At 43.0% G+C, this 22,658-nt stretch overlaps 2 protein-coding genes across 2 annotated transcripts in view; both read right to left on the bottom strand.

Moving 5' to 3' along the window:
- crebbpa (CREB binding lysine acetyltransferase a) overlaps positions 1-2,211 on the bottom strand; it is a 35,494-nt gene extending 33,283 nt beyond the window's left edge. Inside the window, exon 1 of the mRNA XM_030781279.1 lies at positions 1,436-2,211. Within this exon, the coding sequence (XP_030637139.1) occupies positions 1,436-1,526 (91 nt within the window). The 5' untranslated portion in view covers positions 1,527-2,211. The remainder of the gene's footprint in view (positions 1-1,435) is intronic.
- A 5,442-nt stretch (positions 2,212-7,653) lies between these two features.
- The window catches only part of LOC115819299 (adenylate cyclase 9), a 27,390-nt gene continuing 12,385 nt past the window's right edge, over positions 7,654-22,658 (bottom strand). Inside the window, exons 2-10 of the mRNA XM_030782860.1 lie at positions 13,427-13,578; positions 13,174-13,284; positions 12,665-12,918; positions 11,974-12,076; positions 11,383-11,591; positions 10,883-11,042; positions 9,686-9,834; positions 9,421-9,447; positions 7,654-8,977 (exon numbers count right to left, since the gene is read on the bottom strand). Of these exons, the coding sequence (XP_030638720.1) occupies positions 7,654-8,977; positions 9,421-9,447; positions 9,686-9,834; positions 10,883-11,042; positions 11,383-11,591; positions 11,974-12,076; positions 12,665-12,918; positions 13,174-13,284; positions 13,427-13,578 (2,489 nt within the window). The remainder of the gene's footprint in view (positions 8,978-9,420; positions 9,448-9,685; positions 9,835-10,882; positions 11,043-11,382; positions 11,592-11,973; positions 12,077-12,664; positions 12,919-13,173; positions 13,285-13,426; positions 13,579-22,658) is intronic.

Below are 22,658 nucleotides of genomic sequence, written 5' to 3'. Positions count from 1 at the left end.
AAGGGTGATAGTGGCTGCTTTGCACAATTTCCCTCATCAACGCAAAAAAATCTATGAGTTTCATCATTAAATGGTGAGACCTTAACATTCCAATTTTGTTTATGCTCTATCATCAATGACAACAGTGCCTCTCCAAAAGCTCTGAGCAAGAGAGAAAATGTTTATTCTCTACAAAACAACCTTTAAAAATGCTGCGCATGAGGATTGTAGTGTGGGATGGGACAGAGCACAAAAAACCATCTGCTTCAAAAACTGACTGTAAGGGCCAGTTTTGGACACATATTAAGCCCAGATCAAGACCTAAAAGATTTTTTGTTGGAGAACACTCAATGTCAGTCAAATTTATTCCATGACAAACCTTAACCTGCATCCAGGGAACTGCCCACAACAACTGCTTATCTGTTTACAACAATGCAAAACCAAAGCAATTAACGTACGTCTACAAAAGCAGTAGTTTGATCCTCTTCCTACTGTTCTTTGCTCAGTCCGCAAAACGTTAGCGTCCTGTATGGACACTGTTGCATCCGCGTGCACTCGTCTAGTGACTCATTATAGAACCTTAAGCAACGGGAGTCCCATCGAATAGGAGTTTGTGTTTCAAACTATGTGAGCCGCATTTATATCGAATTTATTAAAACATCTAATAAAGTGAAGGACTGTCGCTGGGCCAAAGCACATCCCCTATGCATGTTCAATGTGCTCCAAAACTATGCAACATTTCATTTGAACAATAAGCCATTTTCATAAGCATGGGGAACTATTTGTTCAGAACAATATCAGTAACAAATTATTTTAATCGAGGACAAAACTTACACGAGCCTATCAGTAATTGTGGGACGAATACTGTGATCAAATCTAACATATTAACTTGCTACGCACATTACGCAGTAAGCCGTGACTTTCACGATTAGACAAACCCCCTCGTTACTGTAGAATTTCAACAGCCATTAGTTTTGGAAGATGGGGACAATGATGTAATTAGACGGGAGATTTCACTTTTGGGCTAGGTATCGCTTCTCTGCTCACTGACATCAGAAAGCAGCTTGCTAAGCATACTTGACGTTTTACACGTACCTTTGCTAGCTAACGACGGGGCTAGTAAAACCTTCACTGCACGTACACCTAACACCAAAACTGTGTAACAGTGTGAGAGGGACAATAAGTTGGTCACTAGCAACGGAGATCGGTCAGGATCACCCTAATAGCAATTTAAGAAAGAAAATTACGTTACTTGCTCGCTTACCAAATATTTAAGAATGTGTCAAGTAAATCACCTACCATATCTTGGCTAAGTTAGCGTAACTAACTGATGCTTGCTTCGTTGTGATGAAAACGCTGACATGTTCTCGTAAGTTGCGTTTAAGACATTTGCGTCTTTGAATACACTCTATAAGAGTTTTATGATAAGTTTGAACAAATCTGGCCTCTACATTACCTGGACCGTCAGAAGTGGTCGACAGAGCAGGTGTTGTTAGCTTCGGTCGCTTTGCGTTTGGAGGTCCAACATCAAGCAGGTTTTCAGCCATTGCAGCAGTTTTGGATGACTTCTGGCCAGACAAATCGGAAAATGAAAGAAAAGATCCTTGCAATAGAAAAGGCTGATCTGATCAACCTGGTTCTCACTTTCTTGCACGTTTTGAGGGGCGCTAGCTAGCTAGCTTAACTTGCCAATCAATGTTAGCTTGCTAGCTAGCTAGCAGCAAGCGAGAATTTCAAAAAAGCAACAACAGCGCCTCGCTTCGCCACCGCCATTCACCCCATGATAATCCAACACCCAACACCCACATTTTCATCGTTAAATTACCTCGAGGAAAATATTTCCTTTCGCAAAAAATAAGGTTAAAATGAAATTAAAATATCCACATGAATTCTTGCGTTAGTCCTCGGGCGTCGTTAATTTTGCATCGTCAACCAACCCATTTTTCTGACGTCAAAAAATTCCATGCAAAAAACCGTTTGAATCGCTGTAAAAATGCACAACTGCATAAAATTAATACAACTTTGCAAATTCGCCTATTCGCTGCTGTCTGTCCTCCGATAGCTCCCGGTAAACAATACTGCTCGGAACGCGATACGGACAGAAGCGCCGCTCTTGAAGGGGAAATCAGATATACGAGGGTTTTGTGACCGACGAACACCGATTAATTCCACGTTTTTTCGCCAAAAAAATCTTCGAAACGGTTTAAATGTTTAATTTTAAGCGGACCAGTGTCGTTAAATCTCGGTTCGGATGCTCCGTTTCATAATAAAAAATAGTGCTCTACCGAAATCCTGATTCTGAGCCGCGACAAGATGGCGGCTGTTGATTCCTTCGATACAAAAAGTTTTTTTTTTCTTTTTCCAGATAGACTGTGGAGGGGGAGGGCTCGCGCAATCACGCCCTACGTAAACCAGTGTAATGAAGCTCAAGCGTGCGTCACACGAGAGTTCAATACACCCACTAGAGGCGCTAGACTCCTACAAATAATTCGTGACACAAGTTTACCAAAACGGCAAAATACAGACGGTAATCCATAGAAATACTCACCAATGGATCACTTTTGACAGTCTGAAGTTAGCTGACGATTTCACTGTACCACTGCGAGTTGAAATCCACACGCACACTTCTAGAGTTCGTTATGGAGATTTCCACCAATAAAATTAGTTTCAGTCGTAATATAAGTGTTTTTATTGTTCCTATGACTCCCTGTACATTATCTTGCAATGTAAGGACTCATTAAAAATAGAACAAAATGTAACAAATTTTGTTCTTTCACAGAATGGTACATTATGTCTTGCCCATATGCTTGTTATAACACCACAAACACCCACTAAGACCCTTATATTTACTCTTTATTTTTTCCTTTATAGAGTGTTCAGTTTACGTGTATAGTGTTCACAGAAAACAAAGATAAAAGTTAGGCGATCTCTAATAGCTTTGAATAAAACGTTGGGTCTGATTTACCGATGCCTTCAGCAAGTGTACTACCGACACATGTACATTTTTGTTAACCCTGATTGCTAAAGGCTTCAGCAAATCTGGGCTGACAATTTAATCCTGGGCAGCAGTCAGAAAAATATGCAGATAGGAGTATCTGTTTGGTTTACATTCAGTGCCTGCAGAAATTCTCAAAAAAAAAGAGGAGAGAGAGAGAGAGAGAGAGAGAGAGAGAGAGAATGAAATGTTTTTATACTGATTTTTTTTTTAGATCTGTTTCTGGTGAGCTTACCTTGGTTACCTTGATACCCTGATAAAAAGTTAAGAAGTTGTTAGGGAACCTCCATCTGTGACTTTCTGAGTTATTCATATTTCTTTCTCACGGCCACATGAACAAACACAACAAGAAATACATGAACACATGTAGCACACATTTCTGCTTCATAATTCTTCAACAATGTCAAAATCTGGTACATGCACATGTACTACTCATTAAAAAAAAAAATCAAATGCAACAATAGATATGTACATACAACGTGAGTGCTTTGTGCAGATGTATACAGATTATGCTCATGTATGTATAAATGTTACACAATGAATAATGTGCACAAAAAAGAACAAATTATAGTCAATGGATAACATGCATAAAAGAACAAATAAAAAGAAAAATATATCATGTTAATAATTCAGAAATCTTTGGCATTTACAGACATTATTTCCCTGTATGGCACAAGTAAATATAATTCATTTTAATCAAAGCACACAAAGGCAACATGGCCAAAGAAAAAAAAAAAAAGGTTTCATGATTTTCTGTCACTTTGGTACCAAATTCGATAAATTAATTTATAATACTTGAAGATTAATCTTCACAATCTCATTCATAGATGTCCTAATTTTATGTTTTACTAGTTTAATTATGAGTGAAATGAAATGATAAGATAAAACAGTGAGGGCGGCGAAGCAGTGATTGAATATGGACGATGAAAGAAAAAGCCATTCGCGGACATATGATCCATGATAGCATCTGTGGACAGGTCTCCTTTCCTGATCCACAGTTAAATTCACTTAAATACAGTTTTCAGTCTATCTTTAAAACCTCATTCAAACACATACACACGCACACACACACACACACACACACACACACACACACACACACAGATCCTTTCTAAAGCGCAAAAATAAAGACAGAAAAAGTGTACATTTTGAATCCACGATGAACTATACAACGATTGATGAGGGAGCAGAAAATATGCACTCAAACACAGATCCTGTCCCATCTCTCCATCTCATGCATAACCTCAAATAAAACTCTGAGGAGAACAAAATCTGAGGCAAATTTTCCTTACATTTTATTCCCTTTTTTTTTTTAATTTCTAGACAGAGGTGGCACTACAACAGGTGCTGAGGTGTGTTGGAGCAAGGGTGGCATGCCCACACAAACCCCCAACAGCCCTCATCTGCCTCGGATGCATCCCTTTCATCAATACACACTTCCAAACAAGGCTTCGTAGCTTGATATAAAATTTTTCCCTGTGCCTAATAAATATAAATGGCAGACAATTAACTCACACTCACACATGCGTGCACGCATGCATGCACACACACACACACACACAAACATACACACATACACACACACATACACACACACACACGCACATACACACACACACACACACACACACACACACACACACACACACACAATTACAGCTGAGCAAGTGAGATTAAATACTGTCAGTCTGGAACTTCTTTTGTCATCAAAGGTATATTTTCTCATGTCTGAGGTCTGCTTTCACACAGGCATATGCATGCCTTGACTGCCAAGAAGTGAACCACAAAAGTTTTAGCTTACGTAAAACAAACAGAAAAATCCCTTGTCATTCCCAAAATTTCATTAAAAGAAGCACAGTGCTCAGAAATATGTCAAAAGGTGGAATTCACAGCAAACCAGGGAAAATTACATTATAACTGTATGAAGAAGCACATTATAATCCCGGGAAACTGTTTTAGTTAAAATAAACTATTCGTAGCCTGGTGTAATAATATAGAACTAAAGGTCAGCAAAAGGCACTGGCTTGTTTTAGAGTACACACTGGTGACCATTTTGTAAACAACAACAGCAAAAAGACAGAAAAGAAAGTGACTGGTAAATGAATAATCAACCTTGAACCTGTGCTTTGTCCAACTTTCACACAAACCAATGGGTTGATCCTGTCAGGAGTCAAAACAGAAAGAAACCAGCTCTTGGAATGCTGGACCCTATTTTAAATATTGCTGAGCGAAGACTGAACCGTGAACAAACTGCGCAGGTGAAAAAACTTTATCCATACTGCCCTTTGGGTGAGACACAGTGAGAAATTTTACGATTAGAATCCCTGTTATTCCTTCCAGCATGTAAGAACTACAATAAAAAGACAAAATAGGGCAAAATAGGGAGAAAAAAAAATTAAAAATGTTAAAAAAAAAAAAAAAAAAGGAATGATGGGCTGCAGAGGTTTTGGGCACACCACCCTTTCCACAGAATTTGTTGCAGATGAAGCGATGAAAGAAAGAGAGATAAAAACAGAAGGACACTCTCAACCAAGAGCTGTAGACAAGGTATCTGCACACCCATACAATCATTTTTATATCTATCTCTCATACACACACACACACACACACACACACACACACACACACACAAAATCTACAATTCATCACTCTTATGTAGGCACTAAAGAAAGAAATAATCTACTGAATTGATTTGCCAAAAATTGCTTGGCATCCAAAAAACTTAGTTTAAAGTGGCACACTTTGCACCAGTACAGCAGAACCTCTCTCACTAAAGGCCATGATTGGGATGAAAATAATATTTAATCCAGCTATTGGCACAATCTACCGAAAATAAAATCCCCAAAATATATCTATGGTATTAGGCTTGCGTGTGAAGGTGAATGAGGCACTGAAAGACTAAATTCATAAATGAATCTAAAACTCTCCACACATCCTAACACAAATTCATGTGTTTCCCTCTGTTACATCACAACGTGGGCAAAATACAACTCCCTATTCATTTTCAAGCTTACTCTATACTGCTATTATCTCTGAATGTCACTGTACCGAAATGATATAAAATAATCCTTTGAGAAACGCTAACTTTCCGCCCCTAATTTATTCTCTTACACTGACAGATTACCTCACCCTTATCCTTTCAAATCACTTCTAACTACAATGGGAGCCTTATGCGGAGCTTTATGAAGTGGGGCCTTTTATTTAAATTGACTTGAAAAACATGTCCCTTAAAACTCCAAACTCGGTTTTCCCTTTAAGTAAACAATTCTGTGCTTTGGCGTCTGGCAAACTTTTTTCAGACGCGGCTCCATTTACCAGGTGCCTCGGGGGCTCGGAGACACAACGGTTGGATTGGAGCCTGCATGAGTTTGAGGTTCGGCTGCGTGGCCACAGCACGAAACAGAAGGTCCTCCGTAGCAACACGGAACTCCATGAGTGCAAGGGGACCCCAAGTCTATCTAATACTTTACTCATAATATGAAAAATACTTTATGCCTCAAATACTCCCACAAGAAATTGTTGTTCTTTCTTTTCTTTTTTCTTTTTTTTGGAGTCAATCATTAACACGTTAAATTTCATTTCGTTCCTCATCGTGAATTTTTTTTGGCTGGAGTTGCTAAATGCTTGAGTGAACTCCAATATGTACTGATAACATTAACAGACTGGAGAGAGAGGGGCATTCCTCTTAACTGCATCCATGTTTATGATTGTTTCTCATACAGGTAAGGCAGATTGAGCATTTCTTTTTCTTTTTTTTTTTTTTAAATTAAAAAATGTCTGGTTCATATTGTGCGTGACCAGTGTTGATATTCCCATTAACAAAAGCTGCATCATTTACTGCCAAAGACCTTGGAGGCTTCAAGGATCAAAGTGGATTTAGCTTCCATGCTCCATCCTTAATTTGTACAGCACATACATGTAATATTAAATTTATTACACTGCTTACTGATATTCCCTCAAATCCATGATTCAGTTCTCTTACTTATAATTACTGACTGGCACTTTTCAATCTCAAGTTTGTGTCTTAAATGACACATAATTGCTGAAATAAAAGTATGGCAAAACATTTGTAATATATTAACAAATAATTACATTAGAAAAGAATATGTATTAAAAACCACAGCATTGTCCGTTGTCTAAGTTTTAAAAAGCCATGCTAAATATTGTTGTTTCAACATTTCTTTTTTTCTTTTTTCATATGATCTTGTTTTTTGTTCAAATTGCTGATTTTGTTCATTGACATTATCTATCCTGAAGGCACTTTATTAACACAGAAAAGCAAAGACAACAACAAGAAAATATCTATCTGAATTTTTAAGTTTGCTACTCTCCCCTAACTCATTTCTCCTGTTCCCACCTTTTACCTTATGCCTGACTGCGATCCACACAGCAAATCTTCCAAACCCTTTCCTAATTCTAATTAGGCATACGCCTACATTTTTGGACTGTGACTGGGTCAGTACAGTGAACCCAAAGAGCTTGGTATTACTCCCTTTACACTCCCTTCTCAAAGACCTAACACATGAAAATTTTACCTTTGTATGTCAAGAGGTCTCAGATACTTAAAGCATCTCTATATCCTACAACCCATAACATACCATTTTCAAATGCGATAGAAATCAGCTCTCACCAAGAGAGCATAGAGACAGAGAGCAGTACTATCCTGCCGTAGGGACAGATCATAGATGCTCTGCTGCTTTAAGTTTTGTAAGTTCATCTACTTCCTCTTCCTCTTCCTCCTCCTCCTCCTCTTCTACCTCTCTTGGTTGTACTTGTTGAGGGTGTGAAGGCTGTACTACAGAATTTAAAGGGGTAGCAGTGGGACTTGGTGCTGGAGCTAGATGAGCGGCCTCCTCTTTAAGCTCAGGGGCGTTTAAAGTGTCTTTGCTTCCCCTGTGTCTCTCTTCTCTACACTGAGAAGCAGCCGAGACAAGTCCCAAAGGAACGTCATGACCTCCTGGAGCGGGTACATGAAGAGAAGGGGACGGCAATTTGAGAGGAACGCTGGGTTCCTTGTTGGCAAGTTCCTCGATGGGAGAACGCCCAATGCTTCCGTCCACGTGGGGCCGCAGATCCGAGGAGACGGCCAGCTGGTGTTTGGGCATGTGCCCGCTTTCATTCATTTTAGGGTAAAGGTAAGTCCTCATTTGCCCTTTGCCTTTCACATTTACGGTACCGCGATAGTCGAAAGCGTAGTCCATGCTACTGAGCACGCAGTGGCTCTCTTCGCTGACCTGAATGCGGCACTCCACCCCTGTGGTGTCCATGCGGCTGGCGATGTTCACCGTGTCGCCCCAAATGTCGTACAGCAGCTTGGTGGTGCCGATGACTCCGGCAGTAAGGGGACCGTGGTTGAAGCCGATCCGTAGCTTAAACTTGAACCCTAGCATGTTCTTGTTAAAATCCTCCACGACGTGCATCATCTCCAAGGCGAACTCAAAGAGAGCTCGGAGGTGGGCATGGGGGTGCGTCTGCTCGCGGAACTGACGTCCGTTCAGCCCCGACGCAGCCATATAAGTGGCGCCGATGGTCTTGATTTTCTCCACGTTGGCAAAAGCCGGCTTGCGTAGGAGTTCGTCGAAGTCACCGATAAGCTCGTTGAGCACGCGGTAGCATTCCTTGCCGCCCTCGTAACTCTCCTCGTAAAACTCACTGAAGTTTACAATGCTGGCAAAGATGACACCAACATTGTCATGATTCTTGGAGTAGCTCTGGGTAACCTTCAACTGTTCGGCCACATGGATGGGAATAATGTTGCGCAACAGCCAGTCAGCCTGGTCCCTCATGTTCTGGATCTTGATGCGGTGTTTATCCGCCTCCACGTTGCCGTGGTAATGAAGCCGATAACTAACCTCAAACTCACGGTTGAGGAACCACACAAGCAGGAGCAGTAGGAAGAAGGCCAGGAACGCCTCAGGGACCGGCAGATTTGGTGGCATGGGGGCAGAGTTTGTATTCGGCTCCGTTGTCGAACCCATATTCACACTGTTATTGGTCAGGTTTCTACAACACATCAAAAAGGGAGTGCGGATGACTGATACAGTATACAATAACAGCGTGACAATGGAGGCCTTGTTGTATATTTGTGATTGACTTTTAGCCACTTCATCATTTTATCAGAGAATCCCATCTATGGCTGCTCAACTATAACATTTAGCCAATATTCAACAAAATCTAGAGCACTTGTTACAGTGGGTCAGTTCTGAGAAATATTTGAGTTCTGGGTAATCTGTATTGCTAGAACAGGGTCAGCATGTGTGATTTAGTAGTTCCAATAACATTTAGCAGACACTATGATGACTAAGGCCGGGGGGGGGCGGGCAGCAGAGTCTTCATAATAGATACAATAGAGAGGCCATGTTTCAGACAACCTCCCAAAATGTCACTCTCTACATCAGATTTACAGCTACAGTTGCAACCATGGAAGAAGTTAAAGAGACACTCACCCAATTACAGGATAGACATCATTGGTGCTGAAAAAGAATGAATAACACCGATGAAAAACTGAAGATATTTATGAGTTCAGCTATAAATACAGAGATTACAAGGCAAATCCTCGCTTAAAATTACAATTGCTCATACCAGATTTGTGAAATTATACTTTTCTAATTTTACTCTTTTTTTTTACATTTAGAAAATTTTACTTTTCTAAACACGTCTGGTTTTCAATGTTTAGTTGAAAATGATTTGTATTCTGTTGTAATAACTGACCTGTACCTGCTGAGGGGGCTGTAGAGTAGAGCTAACAGGGACACGCCTGCAGCAGTGGCCAGTACAGATCGCATCCAGAAACTGAGCTGGCAGAAGTTACAGTACTGGATAATGGCTATGATTACTGCACAGCAAAGGAAAACAGTGCTCTATAGAAACAAAGAGAGAGACAAAGGATGAAGGATTTAAACTACACAATTACAAACCCAGACACACAAACGCACCCATGCAGGCATACACAAACACTCACACATAATGCAGGCACGTGCACACACCCACACACACACACACAAAATTAACACCGCCACACCGATCAATATAGTGCAATCTATCTATCTATCTATCTATCTGTCTATCTATCTACTGATCTGACTTCTAAAGAACCACACATGAGTAACACATTCACACAATTGGTCAGGCACACACAATTACAAACACAAGCCTACACACACACACACACACACACACACACAAATTCACCTGAACAGGCATATAAACACATAGAACAAGAAATGTTTAGATGTATCACAGAAACACACTGGGCGTCAAATTAACATCTCTGTAAGAATTACACAAAATTGTAACTCTAATGGAAATGTTACTCAGTGCTCTGTTTCCTCCATTTAAGGTTTGAACCCACAGTGTAATGTAAGCTCTTAATAGCTTCAAAGGCTAAAATTACCCAGTCTTCAGGGAATTTGGACTTTTATCTATTTGGCTTCAAGGAACAAGAGATAGAAACCCTTGAAAAACAAGATATCCAAAGTGGGTGGCTTTTAAGCTCCTGCCGTGTTCTATATAAAGGGATGGTTATTATGGAAAAAGTGTTGGACATTAACTCATTTACAAAGTAACATTAACTCCTTTAATGGGGTCTTAAGTACAAAGTGTCTGACAAAATTACATGCCTCTAAAGACATCGCTCTGGAATAAACATTACAGACAACACAAAACGGTTCAGAAATATGGCTATTGTCGATAATGCAATGGCTTTAGCCATTATGAATCACGAAACACGCAAACCCATCAAATAGTAGAATAAAAATGGAAGTATATTATTTAGGGCGCAAGGCATCATTTGGGACAGTAAAGGACGTGAGATAAGTACACTTCGTGGGACTTATGACCTTTTACTCTTGCTCTCTCTCTCTCTCTCTCTCTCTCTCTCTCACACTCTTTCTCTCATTCCTCTCTCACCTGTAAAGGTAGATGAAGGCTGTATGTCAGGTGAGAGAAGACAGACACAGCGGGCAGTGACACCAATACGGCCCCAATCACATGACGAGGGACCCAACCCGACACCACCCGCAGAAGAGACTGCGTGCAGCTCAACACGTCATCCAGGTAGAACGTCATGCTACTCAGGGAGAGAAGGCGAGAGGGATGAAGAGGAGGAAAAAAAAAACAAGAGGGAGGAAGAGAGGTATTGGTAAAGTAGACAATGTAGATAATGAGTAAATGGTACATGAGATTTGGGGAACACGGACGGTGACAGGTTTACACAGATCAGTGAGAAAGACGGGAACCATGAGGGAGGAAAAGGGAGAGTGAGGGTTGAGAGAAGCAGGAGAGAAACAAAAACAGCGAAAACGGTACAAATGAGACATTCAGACCTATTTCTCGGATGTCCTTTACTGACAGATATATTCCATTCATCCTCCCTTTGTCTTTTTCCTATCACTCTATCAATTTCTCACCGGATGGACAAGACCAGAGAGCCAAGCTCCAGCAGAGCAGCGCTGATGGCGACGCCAATTGTGGTGGCTGGGGGAGTCTCCATGGTAACCAGGGGGCGCAGGAAGCAAGCTAGGGTTAGGGCCAGGAACACAGCACAGGACAGCAACACATCCAGGAAGGAACTGAAGGTAGGACTGGCAAAGGTTTGTACTGGTGCATGGGTCACCACCTGAAAGACACCAGTGATCATAGTGTATCTGTGAGAAAGAGAATGAGTGTGTATATCTGTGTGTGTGTGTGTGAGTGTGTGCGTGTGTGTGAGAGAGAGAGAGAGAGAGGGAAGTGTGAAGAGAAGTGATATGAGAGAGGGCAAAGGAGAGTAAGTGTGAGATTTTGGGTCCTCGACGAGTCACTCGAAGGTGCAGTACCTTGAGTGACCAGCAGAGGTTGTATTCCAATCACCGAATAGGGATAAATTTCTCCTAAAAATCAGCACTAAAAGAGTGTCCAAAAGAGGAAAAGAAAGAGAGGGAGTGAGAGAGACAGAGAGAGAAAGAAACAGACAGAGAGAGAGAGAGACAGAGGGAGAGAGAAATCCAGTAGCTGCTTACCTCCTCCTGGTAACTACAGCGGTAAGCAGACTCTAAGGACTTCTCCAGGAAGTTGAGGCTCAACTTGTTAATTGGAGGTTTGAAGAAGTAATCCTTCATTAGGCTGAAAGACACAGATAGAGTGAGAGAACAGAGAGAATGTTGTGGCAGTTAGTTCAAACAACAAGGCTAATAAAATATACAGCCTCACACACGCAGGCTATATATAGTCCGTTTACAACGCAGCCGCATGAACAATTCATTAAGTGTGTTACATATGCTCTGTGCACTCCAGCATACAAAACATTAACGGGAAAGGTGCAACTTTTTGTTGTTTTTTTTTCACGGTCTTGCTCTTACCTTGAAGCAACTATTATCAGTTAGGATTTGAAACATTCTAATTGCTGCAATAGTCGAGGTTCAAGATTAGGTAACATCTTAAAACTCAGCTCTCAAAGCCATTGGAATACATCAAATCCCCTGCTATGGGGTTGGTTTAAGCTAAAAACATGACAATGCAAAATTAAAAAAACAAAAAAAACAAAACAAAAACAAAAACAAAAGTGACAAACTCGTGCCTCAATTACCCTAAATCTCCTATTTGATGTTACAACACTCTGTCCTGACACTGTTTCCCGTGTCACGCTATTTTGTATAAATATTTTATTAACGCTCTCCAGAGCTGACACGTACTGCTGGTTTAGTTTCTCACCTGTCCTCCTTTATAACATCCACAAAGTGGACGTCGCTCCTCTCTCTGAAGTTTTTGGAGCGGAGAGGGATAAGCGCAGAGTGGTCCATGCTTGCTGTTCCCCCTCCTCCTCCACCTCCTGTGGAAGTGCCTCCCAACTTTCTCTCCTTCTCCTGTAGCATTTCATACAGGGAGGTCTGACTGGCTGTTACCGCCTCCTCTGACAGAGGGCTAAGCAAACCATTCAGGGCTTTAGGGCTCCGGCCTGCTGTGAACTGCAGTACAGAGAGAGAGAGAGCGCGAGAGAGAGAGAGAGAGAGAATAGAGAGAATAGAGGGGTGGAGACAATGACTGAGTTCATTTAAAAGACAGATGAATGAAGGCAAAGACAACATATGGGTTATTTGGGGTTATATGCTCATATCAGATAGGCTGCATGTAGATATAGGAAAAAATACATAGGAATGGGAGACAATCTTTGTCATGAACCACTTTCTAATGTGTGGTGCTGTGTAATCATTTTGCCCTACCCTGTTACTGTTTGAAAAGTGCTCATCCTGGCAGCCATTTTGTGTAGCTGACTCGTCTGTCGACTGATGCCCACCCGGATCAATCACAACAGAACATGACAGACAGGGAGCCTAAAGAGGAAAAACAGAGATAAAGAGAGAGAGAGAGAGAGAGAGAGAGAGAGAGAGAGGGAGAAAGAGAGAGAAAATCAGTCCAACAATAATGGGTTTATCTGTGAAAGTATCTCGTTGTGTACGTCTGCGTCTGACCTACCTCCGCAGCGGTGGAGTGTGTGATGTCAGGAGTGTGTGTGCGTGGAGAGGAAATCAGAGGCTCGTTGCAGTCATGTCCCAGCTGGCTGACCTGAGAACAGCCGCACTGAGAGGGTTCTGTCTTTTTGCCAGAGATCAGGTACGTCTTCAGTCCTACAGACAGAATACACACACGTTTATTAAACACCTATGCCAATTCAAGGTAAGCTTTCTTTAATGAATATCCCTCTTAAGGGACAGGATTCCATTTGACTCCATTTGATTTGATTTATATAGCGCTTCACACAACACACACTGTCAGAACACAGCTTAGCAGAATTGCGCATCTGGCATTCTAATGCTATGAAAAGGTTCGTCTTCAAAATTACAAGAAAATACAAATGTGAATAACATTTGTAAATGCTGAAAATACATATTTTCAGAATACATCCAAAACCTTTTAAAGGTTTTATGCTGTCAAGCCCGGGTGTGTAGCGTAAGCCACTGCACTCACGCATTTCAGTTTAGCCCCGTGTCACTGTTATACATTACAAAGTTAGTACCACAGGAAACTGTTAATATCTCAATGACCAAGATTAAGTCATATGACAAGACTTCAGACCGCAGCATCTTTGGGTCTAAACATTCAGAAGATTGTCCACGGGGTAACGGAGATTTTGTGATACCGACTTGTATTAGGAATCAGAAAAGCTCCCAGAGTTTAAGATGAACCTTTGCATTAATGTTGCTAAATGTTCAAAAAGGAACCCAAAGAACTGAGATAGTCCAACACAGCAGCACCCACAACAAGGGACAGCTGAGCCAGTCAGCTGTGTATTGTAAATGAACCCATACATACAAAAGTACACACACACACACACACACACACACACACACACGCGCGCGCGCGCGCACACACATACGCACAAACACGCAAGGGGAACAGACAGGAAATGTAAGTCTGTGTGTTTCATCATGCCTGTTTGCACTGAACACAGATCTGAGTGTCTGGGTGACCAGCTTTGTAACAGGGACAAGAGCATACACAAACAGAAACCAGAGTCGGTCAGCGCATTCAGACAGGACATGCTACGATGCTACGCTAACTCCGCTGCTTTACTGGAGAAGGAGGGTTTCATGCGTCCATTTTTCCTCATTTCTGGAGAGACTGCTCTAATGTTTGTCATGACGGTGGTTGATATTAATTGAATGTTTTTTTGAACATGCAAATGTTTCTTCCTGATACTGCTCCGCTTTAGACAATTTATGGGTGTCTACAGGAAACTATATTTTTCACACCCAGCTGTGGGTAACCAGTTGCTTTTGCTGTTGCTTTTAGTTCCACCTCAGTCCTGTTCAGGTCTACGCGTGTGTGTGTGTGTGTCTGTGTCGGTGTATCCTTCCTGAATAAAAATTTAAGCCGCATTCAGTTAATATCCACCTGGGAAAAAGATGTCTGAGTGGTTCCCCTAGACTGGATTTCAAAACCACATTATACAACACTATGATTTTGTTACCACACATTCTCACAAAAAAAAAGCTCTTTCCAACATGTACACACACACACACAAACACACATAAAAAGAAAGAGAAATGTGGTGGGAAGAGCAGACACGTAGCCACAGTCTCCATCCCTCTCTGAAGTGAACTGAGTGCATTTGTAAAGGAGCTGAGTAGTGAGCCCATTCTCTTCAAGTTTACAAATGCGTGTGTGTTTATATGTGTGTAAGCATTTTATTGATCTCAGACTGTGTGTACATATGTGTGTGTGTGTGTGTGTGTGTGTGTGTCTGTGTAAGCACTTCATTGATCTTAGACTGTTTGTGTGCGTGTGTGTGTGTGTGTGTGTGTGTGTGTGTGTGTAAGCATATCCACTGATCTGTGCACATGTTCTCAGTGCTTTCTGTGTTTGTGTGAGCGCCCTTCATGAACGCACCATGCGTCACTGCATGCGTAAGAGAGTGTGTGAGTGCACGTGTGTGTGTGTGAGTCTGAATTACTTCTGTTCTTTCTAACCCTTTCTAACTTCAAACACACAGATTACTTAATGAAAAAAAAAAAAAAAAAACAAGGACCGGAGATCTCCCTCTCTTTAATCATTTAACTCTAACGCATCTGAATCCACTGAATGAACATTCTCACTCAATTCCACAGGGTAACCGACTAGTTTAGAATTACATGATCCAAGCCTCTTCTTCAAAGCACTGGGCTAAAAGAGAAAGAAGAAAAACTGAAGAGAGAGAGAGAGAGAGAGAGAGAGAGAGTCTTCTTTTCTTCAGAAAAGTGCCATGCCTTTATTATTGATCTGTTTTTTGTTTAGCTCTCTTGGCAGCTCTCTGTGGACAGAATCTGTGACTCTCCTCGCCTATTTATACTGACATGATTCACCTGTTATCCAAAACCAGCCTTGATGCAAACCGCTGAAGGACAGCTCTGTTACAGTCCTCTCTCTCTCTCTCTCTCTCTCTCTCTCTCTCTCTCTCTCTCTTCTCTCTCTCTCTCTCACTCCCTCTCTCTCTCTGTCTGTCTGTCTCTCTCTCTCCTTCTCTCTCTCTCTATCGCTCTCCTTCAATTTCCTCTCGCCTTTTTGTCTGCTGGGGCACAGTGCCTTTATCAACCTCGGTAAAACACTAACAGTGTGAAATGTCCTAGCTCTCTCTCTCTCTCTCTCTCTCTCTCGGGTTTTTTCTCTTTCGTTCTCTTTGTTCCTTCACTAGGGTATGCACGGCCATTGCTCTGTTCAGTGAGCCCTTTATAATCACTAGCTCTCTGAGTCTGGTACACCCTGTCCCAGCCACCAGACACACAAAGTTTTTGCAACGTTGTGTAGACGTTCTAGTCAAACTATCACGGGCAGGGAGAACGCCGTTAGACCCCTGTATGGAGATGAGGGACACAGCTGAGGGAGCAGCCACAATAAGCCTACATGAGATCATTTCCCATTGGACAACCTCACTGTGATCCTCTTCATTCGCACCAAAACCCATACGTCACAAAGACACACACACTCACTCACACACACACACACACACACGCAGACACACAAACCTATACAGACATGCACACACGCACACACACACGCACACACACTCACGCGCGCACACACATACAGAAATGCTCCCTCCTATTAACACAGGACTGTGACTGGAGACATAAAATTTGTAAATTCTGAGAATATTCCAAATAACAAATGAGCACTAACATATTCAAACAGTTGACAGGATGCCCATCAACACAGCTAACCAGCCTCTTGAACTCCATCAGAAACCCCCACGGGAGAGAGGAGATGGAGAAGCCTCGTCCCTCGGAGGCACTCTTTAACACTGGCGTGCTGTGGCTGACCTCCTTCATTTTCTTGGGCCACTGATTCCTAAGCCACTTTGCTTTGATTCATGTCCAACTGGATTCTCATTTTCCCATGCAGATTCGAGTTTGTATTAAGAACAGAGAGGAGGTCACGGGCTAGACTCAATACCCACAGTTCTGTCTTATGGGAACCTCATTAGAGGCAAGTTTTATTCCTGACCTGTTTGTCTACTGATATTAGCAGATCAGCCTGGGCAAAACCACAGGGATCTACTCCACTGAAGCCCAAGTCCAGTTTCGGAGGGGCAAAGTCCTCACATTTTTTTTTTTTTTTTTTAGGGAGGTTTTTTTTTTTTTGCCCTTGCCTTGTAATTAGAGGCTGGTTTTTACCCAGGAAACGAGCGTGGCTGCTTTTAAGCCAACGAGAGAGCGGAGCTGTTGGTTGATATGAAAGCCAGTAAGACTCCGACCCCACGGGACCCAAGGTTCCACCACCTCTAGCCCTGTTTCAAATCTACACGTTAAAACTATTTGTAGAGAGGAACTCATTCATTTATAACAGAAATATGAACGTATTCTTTTCCTTACTACAGCAGCAGTCATGGATACAAATAGTATGCACAAAACCAAACATCACAATTAGTGAGCTTAACCGTCTTTTTGAAAGAGAGAGTGGGAGTGTCAAGTGAAAATACTCGATATTTAGAATGGCTTAAAACCACGAGGTCCGTGCAGCTGGGGAAAAAGGTACAGTGGAATTATCCGTGAGGACACAGACCCTTGCGTGTCCAGTCAGACTCACTCTGATATTTTGGGGGTTAGAAATTGGCATGAAAGTGACTGCTGGCCAACACTGCAGTATAGATCAGAGATGTGTCTATAGCATCTCTCCACATATTGATCCATGCAGAAGATAATACTGCAGTAGACAGAGGGGGGGGGGGGTGCTCAGTATGCTGGCAGCTGATGGAAGGACATTGATCATCGTTCACCCCTGAACAGAGATAGAGAGAGAGAGAGCGAGAGCCCAGGGTGCCTCAGCTTACACACACGCACACACACACACACACACACACACGCAGAGTTCAACTGAGGACAAAACCGAGGACAGCACAATGTTCTTTTGCTGCTGTGAGAGTAACACACACACACACACTGCAACCTACCTCACCTTCTGAGAGCGGTATTAACTTCCTCTTTGTCTATTACTGTCTAGCTGTGTCATTGTATGTCTCTCTGTTCTGTCTTTGTCCTCTTCTCTACCAGTCTCTCATCTCCTCTTTTCTCTCTCTATCTCTCTCCCTCTCTGTCCATTCTGTCTATTATAAACTCAGCAATGAGTAATAAATGTCCATAACGTCAGTAGAGATTTTTTCAGTGTGTTATGAAATGAAAGAGACCTCCTTTCAGTGTTCAGTCAGACTCCATTTTTGTTACATTTGTTTCTACTAAACAGCGTTTAATATGGGATTTGAAGGACAACTAGTCACAGAATCAAACATCAGCTGCTAATATTCCTAATTGGGGAATATGCTCTATATGTTAGCCATTGTAATAAAGAACATAGAACCAAATGGCGTGAATGATCCCTGTTTTAGGAGTTTGGTGGTTTGTACACAATAAAAGTGATGTAAAATTAAAATATTCTCTCTCTCTCTCTCTCTCTCTCTCTCTCTCTCTCTCACTCTCTCTCTCTCTTTCTTCCCTGTGGACTAGGCTGTTCGTTTGTGCCTTTTTCACTCTCCGTGGTCATCTGTGTGTGTGTGGTAGAGAGTAGCAGCGCCAAATATCCACTTATTGTGCCCAGAATATACAGTGTGTTTTCTCAGGGAAAAGACTCAGACCGGAACATTAGCACATTAGCATCTCATTTATCTTCCATCTCCTGATGTAAGCAGCCTCCCTGTCTCTGTCTATGGCACAGCAGGGCTGGCTCTCCAGACCGCCACTCTTCTGTCTCACTCTTCTGTCCCTCGCTCCTACATCAACGTAAGGGTCCCATGCCCAGTACTGACCCTCTCCTCTCTAACGCAGTCAAAAGAGCCACTACACACATGCACGCACGCACGCACACGCACGCACACGCACGTACACACACACACACGCGCGCACACACAAACAGATGCATGCACACGCACACGCACACACTCACTCACACACAGACACACACACACACACACACACACACACACACACACACACACAGCTTTATATCTGTAAACATCCCTGGATGGCACTACTCGATGGACGACTTATTAGAGTTTAATCGGCAAACACAGGGCCTTTAGAGTGGAAGAGACCCCCTCGGCTTTGCTGATGAATCTATTGTTCCACAGAGAAAAATAATTCCAATAATTATGATAATAAAACTGTTCTTGGAAAATAAGTAAGGGCGCAGACACATACACGCACACACACACACACACACACACACACACACACACACACACTTCCAATAAATGAAGAACACGTCAGTAATGTTCATTTTTTTCTCACAACCGCACGAAAACAACACACTCCTACTATACTCCTATAAACACACAATGTTTACACGCCTCATCTACATTCTGCCTCTCTCTCTCTCTCTCTCTCTCTCTCTCTCTCTCTCTCTCTCTCCACTTCAAATCTGCCCTCTGCTCTTCTTTTGGGCTGAAAGCACTCCATTCCACCCCACCCCCCCTTCCAATCCCCCTCCCTGGCTGTCTCTCTCTGGCCCAAAGGCCTCCCTGTCCTTGAACATCAAAAATAACAACCAAACTCCTCAAAACAATGGAAGTGACTGAGAGGGTTGATTCAGAAAGAGAGAGAGAGAGAGAGAGCTGTGGATACAGATGGGCACAGACTGCTGGAGTGAGACTTATCAGAGTGGCATGGCATTGGCCCTTACAGGAGGACCACAGGGCAGGGACGTCCATGCCAAACTGTGTCTGTGTGCCTGCCAGTTGGCAATGCCAGCACCTAGCTATCACACACACTTGTTCAGGGGAAGCCCAGGGTCGAGAGCGTAAAGTGGTTGTAGACGTGATACATGAGCATACACACACACACACACACACACACACACACACACATACACACACATGCGCGCGCATGTGCACACACTCATACACACACAAACTCTTTCTCTCTTCACTTTCTCATGTGCACCTTACCTTAACAGTTAACACACATTTCCCTATTGAAGACATAGTACCAACCTACTCACACTACTATAAAACTTACATCTCCTACAAATACACATCCACAAACATCCACACACAGCGCACACACGAACACATCCATCAACTGAGAGAGCTGGAGGATTGACAGCAAAGAGGCGTGTGTTTGTGTGTATGTGTGTGTGTGTGAGGGAGAGACAGACAGAGAGAGATTGCTCTTGTTCCGTCCACAGCATGGCCTGACTGTGACATTCCACATGTACACCTAAAGCCGGTCTCCGGAATCAGCCCCCCTTTTTTCTCTCTCTCTCTCTCCCCTGTCTCTTCTCTCTCTTCCTCCCTGTCTCTTCTCTCTCTCCCTCCCTGTCTCTTCTCTCTCTCCCTCCCTGTCTCTTCTCTCTCTCCCTCTCTCTCCTCTGTCTCTTCTCTCTCTTCCTCCCTGTCTCTTCTCTCTCTCCCTCCCTGTCTCTTCTCTCTCTCCCTCCCTGTCTCTCCTCTCTCTCTCTCCCTGTCTCTTCTCTCTCTCTCCCTGTCTCTTCTCTCTCTCTCCCTGTCTCTTCTCTCTCTCTCTCCCTGTCTCTTCTCTCTCTCTCCCCTGTCTCTTGTCTCTCTCCCTCCCTGTCTCTTCTCTCTCTCTCTCCCTGTCTCTTCTCTCTCTCCCTCCCTGTCTCTTCTCTCTCTCTCTCCCTGTCTCTTCTCTCTCTCTCTCCCTGTCTCCTCTCTCTCTCTCCCTGTCTCTTCTCTCTCTCTCCCTGTCTCTTCTCTCTCTCTCTCTCTCTCCCTGTCTCTTCTCCCTCTCCCTCCCTGTCTCTTCTCTCTCTCCCTCCCTGTCTCTTCTCTCTCTCCCTCCCTGTCTCTCCTCTCTCTCTCTCCCTGTCTCTTCTCTCTCTCCCTCCCTGTCTCTTCTCTCTCTCTCCCTGTCTCTTCTCTCTCTCTCTCTCCCTGTCTCTTCTCCCTCTCCCTCCCTGTCTCTTCTCTCTCTCCCTCCCTGTCTCTTCTCTCTCTCTCTCCCTGTCTCTCCTCTCTCTCTCTCCCTGTCTCTCTCCCTCACCTGCCTCTTTCCTTCTCTCTCTCTCTCTCTCTCTCCCTGTCTAGTCTCTCTCTCTCCCTAACCTGTCTCTTTTCTCTCTCTCTCCCTGTCTCTTCTCTCTCTCTCCCCGTCTCTCCTCTCTCTCTCCCTCACCTGCCTCTTTCCTTCTCTCTCTCTCCCTCTCTCGTCTCTCTCTCTCTCCCTCCCTACCTCTTCTCTTTCTCTCTCCCTGCCTTTCATTCACTCTTTATTTGGACAGGAAGCTGCAGGGGGTACAGAGGCACTATGCCAAAGACCTCAGAACTGTAGTTTATCTTTGGCTCTGTTCCCTTAATTAAACCACACCAAAGTTTCAAACTAAGCTACAATCTCTATTATCAGAACAGAAACCTGCAGATGACCACATGATAAAAATACATTTGTAGAAATGCTGTATTCAGATTTTTTTTCTTTCCGGTTACAAAACTGTATTTATCTGTCAGTTTTGTGCTGAGAAGATCCTCTGAAATAAAGTCGAAAAGAAAGAAAAGCTGCTCCCATGCGCCCTGCCTCCCATTCGCCGCATCCTGTCACATGACCTCTGACCCTGACAATTGCCTTCTCTGCCCTGCCTGGTCACGTGATCGAAAACGAACTCCTCTGACCTCCTCGAATGTTGTGCACTGCTTAACGAGGTGGGTCTGACTCTAAAAGCCATAACACGCAGGTTTCGCCCAACTTATGCCACCAGGAAACACATCTAATCAACCCTAAGTCTCTACGAACACGTGAAAACCAGAGGACCATTTTACAGCTCTACACGTGGATATCTTTTACGGTTTGTGATTTGATAGTTAGACCACAGTTAACCCTGTTTCCGCTTCAAATTCAACTTCTGTTATGAGTTGTCAATACTGAGAAAAAAAGAACGCAGTCTATCGCTGGCAGCTCACATAAAACTTCTCCTCTCCAGAGAAGTAGATCAAAGACCAAATGACACATCAAGACCTAATGAACAAGGGACATGTCAGACTCGTTATCAAGAATCTGGGGGGGGGGGGGGGGGGGGTATGGGAGTGTCATGAATGCTATTATTTAGCCTAATGGGGATGGTAACATCCCCCTGACAGGAGGGTATGGCTCTCCTAGTCTACATACTACAATGAGAAAGACAGGGGAGAGTGGGGGTGTGTGTAAAGGAATGAGATTGGAGTGTTTCCAGTGAGTGAGTTTTAAAAAAAAAAGTGTTATATTTATTATCGAGAGGGAATGGAGCTGACCAATAAAAATGACTCTGTTTGTTTCCCTTATGTCTCCACTACACCATCCATCTACTTAGTAATTACTTTCAACTGTAACCTGTCTTTCAAAAAGTTCCTCCCTGCTCCTCTTCTGTCTCCTGTCTCCAGGTCTGCTTTTCCTCTCACTCTCTTTTTTTCTTCCTCTCCTCTCTTGTCCTGTACTTTATTTGGTTCTTTATTTCCCTCCATTTTTCAATTTATTTATGCACTGTTTGTTCGCTTTCCTAGAGCTCTTAATTTTCTTCTCTCTCTCTCTTTCTCTGTCTCTCGCTCCCTCCCTCTTTGTCTTTCTCTCTCTTTCTCGCTCTCTCTCTCTCTCTCGCTCTCTCTCACGCTCTCTCTCTCTCTCTCTCTCTCTCTCTCTCTCTATCGCTCTCTCTCTCAGTCTCGCACTCTCTCTCTCTTGCTCTCTTTCTCTTTCTTGCTCTCTATTGAAAACATGTCCTGTGTGGTTGCAGATGCCTCCATATTAGGACAAAG

The sequence above is a fragment of the Chanos chanos genome, chromosome 8 (assembly GCF_902362185.1).
Source record: "Chanos chanos chromosome 8, fChaCha1.1, whole genome shotgun sequence".
In the NCBI taxonomy this organism is placed as follows: Eukaryota; Metazoa; Chordata; class Actinopteri; order Gonorynchiformes; family Chanidae; genus Chanos; species Chanos chanos.
The sequence above is the reverse complement of the archived record's forward strand: the minus strand, read 5'-3'. Positions and strand labels throughout refer to the sequence as shown.